This window comes from Harpia harpyja, chromosome 14 (genome assembly GCF_026419915.1).
Source record: "Harpia harpyja isolate bHarHar1 chromosome 14, bHarHar1 primary haplotype, whole genome shotgun sequence".
Classification (NCBI taxonomy): domain Eukaryota; kingdom Metazoa; phylum Chordata; class Aves; order Accipitriformes; family Accipitridae; genus Harpia; species Harpia harpyja.
In genome coordinates, this window is record NC_068953.1 from 39,651,730 (window position 1) to 39,665,519 (window position 13,790).

The 13,790-nt window shown below is 47.2% G+C and overlaps 1 protein-coding gene across 5 annotated transcripts; it reads left to right on the top strand.

The window, feature by feature from the left end:
- The first annotated feature begins 395 nt into the window (after window positions 1-395).
- On the top strand, window positions 396-13,448 carry LOC128150887 (mitotic-spindle organizing protein 2B-like). Of its 5 annotated transcripts, none has more exons than XR_008238220.1 (4): window positions 396-559; window positions 633-778; window positions 4,934-5,094; window positions 13,173-13,396. XR_008238220.1 is itself a non-coding variant. In XM_052807608.1 (4 exons), exons 1-4 carry the CDS (start codon window positions 414-416, stop codon window positions 5,698-5,700), a joined length of 510 nt encoding a protein of 169 aa, XP_052663568.1. In that variant the 5' UTR covers window positions 396-413; the 3' UTR covers window positions 5,701-13,448. The 5 variants fall into 5 exon arrangements, 4 of the variants coding, with proteins under 4 accessions (XP_052663568.1, XP_052663570.1, XP_052663569.1 ...); XM_052807608.1 differs by lacking the exon at window positions 4,934-5,094 and adding an exon at window positions 2,955-2,989 and having other exon boundaries at window positions 5,518-13,448; XM_052807610.1 differs by lacking the exon at window positions 4,934-5,094 and adding an exon at window positions 2,955-2,989 and having other exon boundaries at window positions 13,173-13,448.
- Window positions 13,449-13,790: the final 342 nt, after the last annotated feature.

Here is a 13,790-nt window from a genome sequence, read left to right on the forward strand (position 1 = left end):
GGCACGCAAGCTCAGAGGAGGAGGTACGCGCAGGCGTGCGGGAAGGCAGCCCGCAGTAAATTTGAAGGGCAACCTGGGGAAGACACCCAGAAAACACCACGGCTGCTGCTTCACGGGCCTGGGAAGCAGGAAGCCTGCCGGGGGGGGGGGGGGGGGGCAGCAGAGGAGCCCTCGGGGGAGCGGGAGGGTGGAAGAGGGCCGGCGGCCCCGGCGAGCACCCTCCCCGCACCGCCGGGCAGGCCTCGGCTGCGGCTGAAGCGCGGCTGCCACCTGCCGGGCCCGGGCGGGAGGAGCCGGGCCTGGCCGGGGCCGAGCCCGCCGTCGCCGGGACCAGGCCTTGCGGCGGGCGGGGGCCGGGGCGCCGCCGGTGAGGCGGGGCGGGGCCGTGAGGGGGCGTGGCGTCAGGCGCCGCCATGTTGGAGGCGGTGGCGGGGATGGCGGCGGCGGCGGCGATGGCGGAGGCGCGGCTGCGGCGGAAGCAGCTGCTGAGCGCGGAGGAGGCGGAGCTGTTCGAGCTGGCGCAGGCGGCGGGCAGCGGGCTGGACCCGGAGGTGTTCCGGTGAGCGGCGGCTGCCGGTACCGCCGGTGCCCCCGGTTGCCGCCGGTGCCGCCGCTGACGGCTGTCCCCGCAGGGTGCTGCTGGACCTGCTGCGCATGAACGTGGCGCCGCTCGCCGTCTTCCAGGTGCTCAAGTCCATGTGCGCCGGGCAGCGGCTGCCGCCGGGACCCGAGGCCGGACCCCCCGCCGCGCCGGCGCCGCTCCCCGCCGACACCCGAGGTAGGCGGCGGGCAGGGGCGGGCAGCGGGCGGGCGGCGGCGGCGGCGGCGGCGAGCCCTAATCCCCGTGTCTCCCTGCGCAGAGCCCCCCGAGGACGGCCGGGCCCCCGCCCCGCTCCTCCCCGCCTCCGGCCTGCGGCCGCCGCGGCTGGGGGGCCGCCCGCCGCTCTCCCGAGGCCCCCCCGCGGCCTGCCCGCTGCCCCGCGGCCTCCCCGCGCCTCCCGCCGGCCGCGCCCCTCGCCCCGCCGCGGGGAGGGGGCCGCGGGCCGGGCGGCTGGGCCCGAGGGGGGGCTCGGCCGGTCCCCGGGGGGCCCGCTCGGTATGAGCCCCCGGCGAGGGGCCGGGGGCGGGCTTGCGGGGTCCTGCGGAGGGGGAGCCCCAGGCCCGCCCCGCTGCGCCTCCTGCCCGCACCCTTTTTTCTCAATTTTTGCTCGTTTTAGGCAGCGTCGGGGGGTGGGCGTGGAGGAGCGGTGCGGCGTGTCCGGGGGGAGGCTGCTGCAGTCACTTGTGCTGGGTTTTGTAGCCTCCCGGCTCTGCCCTCCAAGCCCGTAACAAAAAAAGCCCCTCAATACGCAATACTACACGGTGCTGCTTCGCTTGTATTTACCTCGACGGAAAGTGCAAGTTTTTGGTACGTTAGGAATCCCTGGAAAAGGAGGGGAGCTGCGATGCTTCCTCTGCTCCGTCCCCACGTAGCAGCTCGGTGGCTTCTGCCGCTCGGCCAGCGGTTTCCGTTGCCCGGCAGATGGTATTTAGGTGGGAATGTGAAATGGGAGGCTGCGTGGGATTGTCAGCTAAAATAGCAACCGCTTTTAAATGTAATTATCTTCTGTTATTGCTCTAATCTCGGCGGACAGTAACAAATGTAGCCCTGAAGCTGTGCCGTATATATATTTTATTTTATTCCAAACTAGTTCTAATAAAAGCTTTACTTACTCCCTGAACTTCCGGAAGTGACTTTTGGCTGGTAGCTTGCAACCTCTGCGGATTACTTCCAAAAGTTTTAAAAAGAGGTAACTAAAATAAGTCTGCTGTCGCTAAGCTTGAATTCACTGTGAAAAGGCTCTCATTTCTCTTGTGCTCAAAAATATAGTAGAAAGGGGCAATGGCCAAAACAGCAGGGTTTTGTGATCATTGTCTGCGGTTGCCAAGAACGAAACTGCACACCGAAAGCTCGGCTTGCTGCACGCCTCAGCGCTGCCGTACCAGTAACGTGGGTGTGCTTGATGACCCAGCAGGACCCTAGAAATGGATGAGGTCAAGTCGAATTGTATTGTCATGTTCCGTTCTCCCTTCCTCTCTCTGTTTCAGGGTGAAAAATCTGTTGCAGCTGATGGGTCTCTGTTGACCCATGATGAATTTTGAGGCAAAACTTTTAAAAAGTAATTGTCAGCAAGGACTGTGCTGGGAACACAGGGAATGGGGCAAGAAAGAAAAGGTTTGTCGGCACAGGTAACCGGAGCAAGGTGGGAGGGAAAGTAAGGTTTCCCTGTCATGATAGCATACTACTGCTTAGTCTAGCCTCACTACTGAGGCTGCCTTGATGGTAGGAGGTGTTTATTCTCATGGCTGTGCTTGCAAGTCTGGTGCTAAGTCCTATACAAAGTGGAGTTGAAAGGCAAGATTTATTTGACCAGCTATAAGCAGTCAGTTTTAGGGTAAGGGTAATTATGCCACAGTCTGAGGCACCTTCGCAATAGCAGAGCCTGCTGCTTCTGGTGTGGATTCCCACATGGTAAGTGGGTGAGAATCACCTCATTGAGCAGCTGAGGGTGGCTGTACAGAGACTCTGAGGAAGTTTGCTAATGCCCAAATGGGAATTGGAGTGTGTCGATAAAGTGTCTGGGACTCCATGGACTTCACTGTGAACAGGTTCCCCTTTCTCAAGAGATGCTATTGATTAAGAATTTCCTGCAGAGAAGTTGGTTGCGGTAAAGAGAACAGCCTCACGTGTGACTGAGAAATGACTCTAAATATGCACAGGGGAGAAAGATGACACCTGGCTGACTACTTTTTCCCCGAGCAAAATGAGAAAGGTACAGTATTTGGATATTTTAAGTAAAAAGCACCGTGCTATTCCGGTACCATGTTGGGAGGAAACATCTCAAAAGAGCAGCAATTTTGAACAAAAGATGCTGTTAAATTTTGCTCTCTCTTCTCCTTTGTTGGCGCTTCAGGTGCGATGGGCCACTCAAACTGTGAAGGAACTTTGGTAAGGTTTTTGTTCCTGTCTGCCTGTTAATCTGGAGTAGCTTTTGTTCTCTCATGTATGCTGTTTGTGTGGTACTTCCTGTAAAAATGAGATTTTTTTTTTTCTAGGACTGGGCCACTGCCATGAACTAGTTTTTGCTAGTAGTACGCCAGCTCAGGTTTGAAAGAGTCAGATGGCAACTTGTTCGCTAATCAGTATTAAATTTCTCAAGAGGAAAAGCCAGAAACCCTAAGGTGGTAGAGTTGAAATGCCCTTAACCGTTGCCTCCTACCAGCTTGAGGTGCTGCAAGCACCTTAGAGAGGCTGTGAGTTTGCAGGAATTAGTATCTGTCTTGGGAGCTTAATTCGGTTGTGCCTGTGTTAATCCAGGATGCTCATTCTGCATCTTTAGCAGAGCATCTCCTGGTCCAAGATGGTGCCCAAGTCAGATTGCAGTCGTAGTGTGTCCAGCCAGACTTTCCTCTCCATAGTTTCGCTTTAAAATGGACATGTTGATATCCTCGAGTGCACTGGGACAAGCCCTTGGACCCAAGGGTGAAGCGCAGTGGAGTTCAGAGAAAGATGACCTTAGCTCTGCACTGCTCGTGGTAAATATTCGCAGTATTAGTTTGGCCTTCAGTGTCTCCTGTTGCTGTTTTATTTCACAAGGCTAACATATGTCTTCAGGGCTAGTTGGTGCACTGAGATCACGAATCACACACAGCTTACTGAGACAGGAGGATTGTGCCCATCAAGCCACGGTTTCGCTGCAGATGTGGTAAAACATTAAATGCTGAACTTGGGTTTGCTCTCTTTGCAAGTTGGTTCTCTGTAATAGTGATAAAGGGGCCTTTTCTCTCATCACGCTCAGTCCTGACCAAATTCTGATGGGCAGCACTTGCATGCCTTGCCAGAAGTTTTGGTCTTGCCAACTATGTCGGGGTTTTTTTGTTTTCTGGAAGCTTGTGTGTTATTAGAGCCATAACTCACTTAGAATGAAAACTTCTCTTTTTAGTTTCTGTCAGCCTAAATGACTTTGCTGTCGCCCAGCACCTATTGACATCGGCTAATTCCTTTGCAAATCAAATCACCATTGAAAAGCCAACTTTCTCAGAAAATTCTTTGAGCAGAACTTAAGCTCAGTGGTGGCTTATCACAACCTTAGTCCTGTGTCCTCATTTCTGTGAGCGTAAGAAGTGCTGGTAAGATCTCATAAATATCAAGAAGAGGACATGTTTTGTCCAGCTCTTCTTGTGAGGATACGTTTCTGTAGCCTCTCGGATGGAAGGCAGATGTCTGCGCTTGCTGTGATTTAGTTGAAGGAGGGGCTATGTTAGCTCAGTGCCCAGCCTGACCTAAGATGGGCATCAAGTGCAAGTGAACAAGCTTTTGCAGCTTGAATTGCAGCTTTGTGCAAATTTTGGCTAGATTATGTGTGACTCTGCAGAGCCATGTAACACTTGGAGTGATGTGCCTGGCGTGTCTGAGGAAGATGTATAGGACTCCTGGTTGAAAGTCATGAAAACAAGCAGGTGTCCAGAGAGATCTCTCAATTGATGGAAATTGGTAATGATCTAAAGCAGAACTGGGCCATCACTGCCAGCCTTGTTTGTGTTTTACTGGACCACCTTAGGCTGAATTAGGATTTGAACTATCTAGCTCAAGACAGGAGGTTGTTTTACTGTAGCCCTTGGAGGAAAGTGCGTTGCTGAAACAAAGATCCCACTAAAATCAGTGTATCTTCAGCAGAGTAATTTTCTCTCCTTAAATTGAAGAAACAACCAGCTAGCTCAGATTGAAGAGGAGGAGGAATCGCTCCTTGTTCACTGAGCTTTCTTGTTCTGGGCACAGTCTAAGTCCATCGTTCAGGAGTTGGGTAAGTGTTAATAGGGTGACTGGGCGTGTCCTCTGGGCTGGATCTGTTCTGCAGGAGCGTTTGGCTTGCCTTGCCTCCTTTCCCTTTAGGAGCTGCTGCGGGGAAGGGGAACCAAAGCTGTATCTGCTGTTGGCCCTGCCATCTCTTGTTGGAAGATGCTGCTTCTGTTTAAGAAGAGGATGGTGCAGCTTCCATGCAGGACCAGGCATTTGGAGATGGGAGATTCCTCCTCTGCATAGCTTGGACTTGTGTCGGTTGACAAAGCCAGAGCTCTTTGCATTAATTCAAAGAACAGTGATTGTCCTATATAAGCTTGCCAAGCTGCTTCGCACAGTGTCCTTCAACTCTGCTTATCTGCTCTTTCTCCTGTGCTTCCTCCTTTGTCAGAAGACAGACAAATGGCTGAAGTAATCCAGGTCTCACTAAAGATTAGCCAAGACTGCTCTGCTTGAGTTTTATCAGTAACAATGAGATATCGGCTTAGTCTTCTCAGCCCATCATGGTGCAGGAAGGTTTTTTAAAGCAGCTGGAAAAGGACTTGTTACAGCATTTCTGAACAACACTGTTGGTGGGGTGTGTGGGGAGGTGCCCCCTGGTAGTTATTTCAGCATTTTTTACAGCTAAAGCAACAAGGAGTCTAATATGAATGACTTTATTTTGCATATTCCCATAGCATATAGCCATGGTGTTCTGCATGGAGCTGTGTTTACTGGTAACTGAATTCTTGATAGCTGGCTCCAAATTCTGGTTGTTTGAGTGTTGGAGCATCCATCTGGCATATTTAGCTAGATACAACTTCATGCAAGCTGCATTGGAAGTGGTTCCTCAACTGTTGATTTGGGAGGTAAAGAGCTGATTTTTAAAGAGAAAGGATATCCTGGGCAATTTCTTTCTGTGAACGCGAGGAGGAGGTGTGCATACGCATTAGGACAGTGGTGTTGGTTTTGGCCTAGACTAGGTATGTGTATAGTTTACCTTTGTGTAGTTAAATATACCATTTTCTTACATATTATTTCCATGCTTTCCGTTCCCATCAGCCAACCTTCAAGCTCCTGGTGGTTTCCCTGCAGTTTTCTACCTCTCTATTGACATGCATATGTCAATGCCTTGCTCTTTTTTCTAGGCTGATGAATATTCTTTGATGCTTCTCTCACTCTTTGCACTCCAACTGGCTTTTCCACATTCCCCACTTCCCCAGCCCAAGTGTCTTCCATAAAGTTACTTCCCAAAGCTTTGCCCCAGCTTATTTCTTGTACTAAATGTCGTGTTAACGTGAGCTTGCTTTTCAAAATCCTGTCTCCATTGTGGGCCTCTCACCTGGTCTATGGATTTTGAGGCTGCAAGGAACTGTTGCAGCCTCCTGTTCTGCATAGCAGGGGTCAGAATGCTTTCCTACTCTGTGAAACTCCGTGTTGCACTTAGGTGCCTGTTGGAAAAGCCACTGAGCCCACCACCGGCCATGGGCAGGGTTCATGGGGTGTGTTTTCTTGCCTGTGTGGAAAAATAAGCTTTTGAGAATTGTAAGTCCTTTTCTGCTCCTGCATTTGTAACTACTTTCTTCCTGTGTAAATACTTAGATATGGTCAAGGTCTCTTCCAAGTGTTGTTGTTCGATTATTTCCTAAATATTCCTCCGCCTACTGTGCAGCTTGTTGCCAACTTTGTCCTCCCTATGCGTTCCTCTTGCCAGCCTTGTGTTTTGTAGCTTTCCCTGTTCATCCCTTTTTCTCACTTCTTATTTCTTGCACTTTCTCTGTGTTGTCTGTCTCCAGCTGTGGTCAGCCTTTTGGTATGACAGCTATTGCTGCAAGGGCCCATGGTGACTGCCATCACTCTTGGGTACTGCTGGCTGGCCACGCCAGCTGCTTTGCATTCCTCTTACACTCACCCTGGACTTACTCAGCCTCATGTTGTCTCAGGGTTCATCTTGATGTGGTATTTGTAATGCAGACTTCTGTATGAAGGAGATAAGGTAGCTAACAAGGATAATGCTCTGTGGAGCAGTGGAAGGAATCTCCCCAGAGATGCTAAGGATTTCTCTTAAATGTGTTTAATCCAGTTTTTGTACATCATACAGTGAATTTTCCTGTTGGTTATACTTGCTATTATGCTTTAATTGTAGATGAAATATATCCATGGGACTGGACTAATAGCAATGCATTCTTAATTGTGCCGTGCACCTGTAAATGTTGTACCGGGACACTGCATGGTCTGTATGTCTTCCCTGAAAAAAAATCTGTAGAATAATCTGTAGGTGACTTATAGGACTAATCAAAGGACTAATAGAGTCCTGATCATGGTTTTCTTACTTAGTTGCTTCACTCATACTCAGGTTTTTTCAGTACTTCATCAATACCGCTCCAATAAGTGGATTTCCTAAATTCACTAAAGAGCAGTTAGATTGCCTTCCAGATCTTCATCCTGCTAACTCTTACTCCCTCTAACTCTTTCTACCATAAGCAGCAGAGTTCAAGCCTTTTGAATTAGAGGCCTTTATTCTTGTTTTGTGAAATGATGGTCATGATAATTATACAGGGCAAGAAGTTTTGTGTTTAGAGCATTCCCGATGTGGAGTTGTTGCTTCCCCTCCCCTTTCCCCTCAGGCTCCTGTTCCGGAATGCACTTTTTTTTTTAATTTTAACTTTTCTGTATCGGTAGGCATTTCTTTAGTCCATCAGCAACTGAGTAGCTTCAATTTATAGACCTTGTTCATCTTGTGGTACAGAAATTATGGTGAAGTATTTTCTGGATTGCAGGTGATGTCTTCATTTATTTTACAACCGATTAAAAAATTTCTAGCTGTACTGTGCCTTCTTGGATGGTTGAAAGTCCCTTGGTTAAAGTTCCAGCTCCTTTCCCCTCCTGGGAGGTTATAGTAAATTTCAGTACTCTCAAGATACAGGTGATGGGTAGTGTAGTAGTCTTTTCTATTCAGCAGAAACAGCAGTCAAACAGCTTTTATTTCTTTTTCCTTATCCCAGGAATAACTTGCAAAAAGTCTAGGCTGGAATGCTCAAAACCTGACGTGGACCTAGTCCCAAAAGAATAGGTGGCTTCATTGTTCCTGTGAAAATATATTTTTCTCTGGGCAATGTACTTTGAAAACTGAAGTCTAGACAAACTTGTCATTTTATGGAATGTTTACCTTTTGAATGAGGAAAAGGCTGTATTGGATGCTGTGATGCAACCTGCACTACTGTGTTTTGGGAAGGAATCTGTTAAAGACTTCCATCTGAGTAACCTTTTCAAGGGGGAAAAAAAAAAAAAAGCATTATCTGAGAGGTACAGACTTCTTCTATTCTCTTTTTCTTTTAAGCGTGCTATGTTCTTTGCAGTGCTCTACGTACAGTGGGAGCGTGTTGCAGACTTGCCAAATCATTTAGCTATGAGTACGTGGCTGTGTCCATTGGAGAAGCTGGTGGCTTTTGGACAGGCTGCAGTTCAAGAGGAAACACTGTGTGCTGATGTATTCCCTGAAGGTACTGGGATCCCTTCAGTAGCCTGGGTGGTTCTGTGTAATGTTTTTATATGTGCCCTAGGTGTGAGGGACATGGATGGGCAAGTTAATGCGGATGGATAGCTAAAACCAGGACTTGGATGGCATTGGCAGCGCTGTCAACATGAGCAAGTAAGTAGTAGAGAGGACTGGGGATCTCTGGCCAGTGTAGGTCTCTCTCTGGTCATTCTTCCTCCACAGAAGGTTTGCAGGTTTACCTGAGGCTGTAAGGCTTCTTTGCTGGGTATTTGAGCTAAACACTGCACTAGGATTTTTTTAGTATGTCTTTTCAGGCTCATTTTCAAGCTTTTTTTTTTTTTTTTTTTTTTTTCTTTTTCACGCTCTGTGAGGCAAGTACTGACAGAAAGAAAAGGGATTTAGAGGGGTACTGTAATTGCCAGACTCATCATGTGTGGCTTTGTGGCAAAGTAATGAGATTTGAGTTCATGAGTGACAACTCATTCTTCCGCCCCCCCCCCCCCCCCCAACCAAAGAAACACTCAGAAAAATCTTACAGACTGAATAGACCTCTCTGAGAAAAATGAGGGACCTTTTCTCCATCTACTCTTTCTGTAATCTATGTGCAAGAGAAGGGGAGGAAATGAGACTGTCCCAAGTGTGGTGATGAAAATTAGTAAAATGAGGAGCAACCAGGAGCATGTGAGAATTTGTAGGGAAAAGGCTGGTGTGTTTCATGTTGGTCCGTGGATGGGAGAGGAGCTCCTGTGACTCTGCTGAGCAGCCTTGAAGGGAGCCATCTTTCAAAAGAGTGGGAGAGGTGAATGAAAACCTCGTCTTTGGTAAACCAGACGCTTCATGGGTCGTCAAGTTGGCAGCCTCCCAAGGTAACATAGATAGTAGAGTAAGGGAGACTCCATCCATTGTGTAGATGAGAATGAAGTATTATTTCAGACAGTTGCTTTGGAAAAGGACTGTCAGATTGATCAGACTAATGCAGACCTCTGCTCTGGGAGGGGGGAATTGCTCTGTACCTTAACCTACCTTCAGACATCTCATTTAGATGCTTCTTACCTGATGTGTTAAACTGAGATGTTTGAGCACCTAAGGAGAGTTGTCAGTATGTTGAATAGGATCTGGGACTTTGTTAATGTAAGCTTGCTTTTGCAGTGGTATCTAGTAATGCAGTTGAATACCTAACCTGTTAGGAAGAAACAAGCTTGGAGAAGAGAGGAAGCTGTTAAGTTCTGTGCAGGTGATTTGTAGGCCTGTGTAGGTGTCCACTTATTTTGTGTTCTCTTCTTTCTCCAAATCCTTCTCTTCAGATAAGGGTTCGCAAGAGAAAATGTGCTTAATGATCCTCTGCTCAATGCATACTTAAGGTCTTAGTTAAGTATTTTGGAAAAGTGCATTTGAAAACCATCTTCTTACTTTTTCCTCTTCCTGTGTTTCAAAACAATTCAGCTGGATTTGTTGAGATGTATTTTGCCAGTCTTACCTGTCTGCTTTACTCTGTCTTCTCAGGGAGACTGCTTTAGCAGGGGTGATATTTTGGCTCTGAAGAGAACCCAGTGTGTGTATTAGCTGTTAAGATATGGCAGCAGCTTTGAAGACCTGAGAACCTGCCACTTTGTGTTGCAGAAGAGGACTACTTGTGATACTTATGTAGGGATGTGAGCAAGACTCTGCAGGGCAAACCTGGCAGTCTGGCAAAGGATTGGGTATAATGAGCCAGTCACATACTGGGACTGCTTTGGGGAGTGAAGTCTAGCCATGTCTGAGATTCTTCCATGGTCAGGAGGTGATAGGATTTGAAGTGAGTCCCATCACTGTGCACACTTCTGGTGATTGGGCAAAAGGTGTCTCTTTAGTCCTCTAGGTAACGCATAGCAATTGCAAAAAGGAGGGACTTCTGGCCTTACAAGTTTGTTTTGTTCACACCTAAAACTGAGTCTTTGGTTGTCTAGAAAGGCCAGCTGATTTACTGTGCCCAGTGTAAGCTCTACTGTGAGACAGAAACAGGAGCAGGATTTTGGAGAATTTAAAAGTACTCTCATGATTGCTCTAGCCCATAGTCACTGCCAATATGCAATACAAGAAATATTTTGAGATTGCTGCAGCCCTGATATCCCTAACTGTGTTACAAGTAAATGTACCTATATATATATTTATTTATTTATTTTACCAGTGGGAGGAAAATCTGTAGTCCTTGCTACTGCTCAGAGGCAGGAAAGGATCCCCTGGGGAAAGCAGTAGGTTGAGTGGAGAGGAGACTGAATGAAAGAGCTTTGGATTTCCACTTCTGAAAGTGTATTTGGGGTTGGCGTTCCTTTCCTAAATCTGATGGGTCTTCACTTGCCTCCTGCTTGACGCAAGAAGGTGCTTCTTCCTCCCTCTGCTTCTTAAGGGTTTCTCTTCTTGCCCTGTTCCACCCTGAAGACTCCTGCCTCAGCCTCTCCTAGAGGTGGGTGTAGCCTTTTGGCCTCAGGTTTTGTCAGAGATGATCAGCATTAATGTGTCCAAGTGAGCAGCTTGATCACAGTGGGCACTGCTGTTTTTAAATGGGGGAAGCTAGCAGTCAGAGGTAGGTAGGGCACACTTCTGCCACTGCTTGTGTGCATATACCATTCTTCTTAAACTATGGCTGGCTCTTGAGATAAACATGTAGCTGCCTCTTTTGGAGTCATCTTTGGGAAGGGAGGTATTTGATTAGGCTGTCTTTTGGCTTGTCTCTGGCATCTGTATCTATTTGGGCTGCAGGTGTTCTATGACAGCCAGACACGTCCAAGATTAGGACATCTTGTGTCACCAAGGAAAATATCAGTGGAATCCTTTTGTTCATCTGTAGTACTTGAATTATAGAGTTTGTGGTTGTTCAACTTCTGTGCTTTGCATTAATTGAATCTGTTATCTCTGATAGTGTTTTAACTGGTAGAAGTGCACAAACCATGCCTGTCCTTGCACACTTCCTGAGCTATTCTTGACTGGTTCATGAGTCAAGATAGGATGCTTCCAAAAATGTAGTTGGTTTTTATGCTGTTTAAGTAACTGGTTTGTTTTACTGTGATTTTGAGGCAAAGAGGGTGGAGGGCATGTGCTTTGTCTGAGCACGGCTTCTCTTCAATAAAGTGATTCTTTCTACCCAAGTTGTTTCAGCTAGGTCAGAAGATCAAGGGCCTGACTCCCAATAGTGCTTAATGGTACAGTTGTTTTGTATGTGCACATGGTTAGAGTTGTCGTACACAGGTTGAGGACTTGCACTCTTACCGGATGGATGCATGGGAGAAGGGGGAGGGCATTCACCTATAGAGATGTTCTGGATTGCTAAAAGCATCATGGTGAGCTATAATGCTTTTTGTTCCTGCCAGTTTTTCTCTCAAATACTGTGAGATCATGTATTGCCTTTGTGCAATTTGTTTGTTTTCATGGACAATACTTGCATTAGTGAAACTGCTTAAAGTGCTTGAGCTACAAAGAAAGACTGCAAGGCTGATTGGCTGGCTTGGGATGATAACTGCTGGCAGATCACTAGTGTGGTTTACAATAATAGACTTTTTTAAGAGCACCTGACTTGGCTGGGATAAGTGAATATATTTCTTTTGCCACTCCAGTCTGTCAAATTTTACAGATATGCAGGGGCCACATACTCTTATTTGGAAGTTCTCAGGCTGTCTTTCTGGTGCTGCAAGGTGTTAACCTGTGGTGTTGATGTGAGTCCTATTCTCAGACAGCTGCTCCAAGGAGACAGGATGGTTTGGTAAGTAAACCAGACATATCTCCAGTCTGTGTGCTGTCCATAGCACAAATGATCCAAGATGATGATTTCCAATCCACGCCCATGGAGACTCCAGTGTGTGGAGTAGCTGTTCGTATTCTGAAAGTTGCTCTGATTAACGATTGCTAAAAGTGTCACTCTCCATTTTAAGTTGCATGCATGTAACTACAGTAACTGCAGCTCACTGTATTCCTGTGTTTTGTTTCCTCCTTGATAATTTTTTTATGAAGCTTCTTGGAGCTTGCTATCTTTAGTAAAAGCTGTGACCCTTTTGCCTCATGTTTCTTTTATTTTTGTAAGGATTCCTAATGCAAGTCCTACTTCTTATATGAAGTAGTTCTCTCCAGTGCCAAGAAAAGTCAGTCTCCTTCACTTATCCCCTCCTGTCATTTGTTTGCAGTACACCTTAGCCTGTCACTCTCTCCTCTGGCTGAATCCAGCAGGGTGGGCTGCGTGCCCCTTGCCTCCCTCAACTTCTACCTTTCTACCCATGGCTTCTCTCTGCTGTGTCACTGCATTTTGGAGATGGTCAGTTGTGCCTACAGAAGGATAACTCTTATCTTCTGAACACAGTAAGAAAATCTGTGAGTAGGTCCTGTGTAGGAGTCTGAGCTCCTGGAAACTCCAGAAAATGAATCCAAACTTGCTTATCAAGTCACAGAAGTGACATGAAGAGAAGGGTTTCTGATCTGAGAATGTGGCTGCAGGCTTCAGAAACTGAGGGACACTGGCACATTGGTTCACTTATCCCAGCCTTGAGGTGTTAGATGCTCTTCATTTTCTCCTTGAAGTGCTGTTGCAATGCTGGTGTTCCTGTGCCAAATAAAAGCAAGTGTTTAAAGAACGAAGTGGCTGGTTACTTCATAGATTAAACCTGATGAAAATTAAGAATGCTCCTACTGCAGCTTGTTTTGGTTTTGTGGCCCTGATACCTCTTGAGCTGAATTCACAAATTAGCTTTCTGTGCTGGATGCATTTGCGACATCTAACAGAGTTTTGCCTTTTGCATGATTTCTTAAGGAACGCTTGCAGCTTAGATGCTGTGTGGGTGATGCGTAGGGTTGGGACTTGAAAATTAATGTATGCGTTTGTTTATTCAGGGAGAAATAAAACTAGTTCTGCTGTCAGCGGGACCCAGGTTCTAGCAGAAAGGAGCAGCCGGGAAGGATCTGCCCAGAGGATGCCTCGGCAACCAAGTGCGAGCCGGCTGCAGAAAGCAGGAGCTTCTGGAAAGAACAGTGGAGGAGGCAATAGTACCTAAATAAGGCCTTGGAACTGATGTATTTTGATGCTTGAAACTGTATATAAACTATGCTTGTTAAAACTGCTTGTGTTGTGTGTATTAACTTGACAAACGTGATTTGTAATATATGGAACAGAGCTGTTGTTTCTTATTTCCAAAACTCACTTTGGCAATGCAAACTACTGGGGCTTACCTGAAGGCACCTGGGACAAAGAAAGAGACATAAAGGCTAGAAAAGCCTGGAATAGTGCTGTCGTGGTTTAATCCCAGCCAGTAACTAAGTGCCACACAGCTGCTTGCTCACTCCCCACCTGTAGAATGGGGGAGAGAACCAGAAGGGTAAAAGTGAGAAAACTTGTGGGTTGAGATGAGGACAGTTTAATAGGGAAAGCAAAAGCTGTACATGTAAGTGTCATGTCCTGATTTCTCAGGATGACGACTCAGGTTTGCTGATTCCCAGGCCAGGATTAAGGTG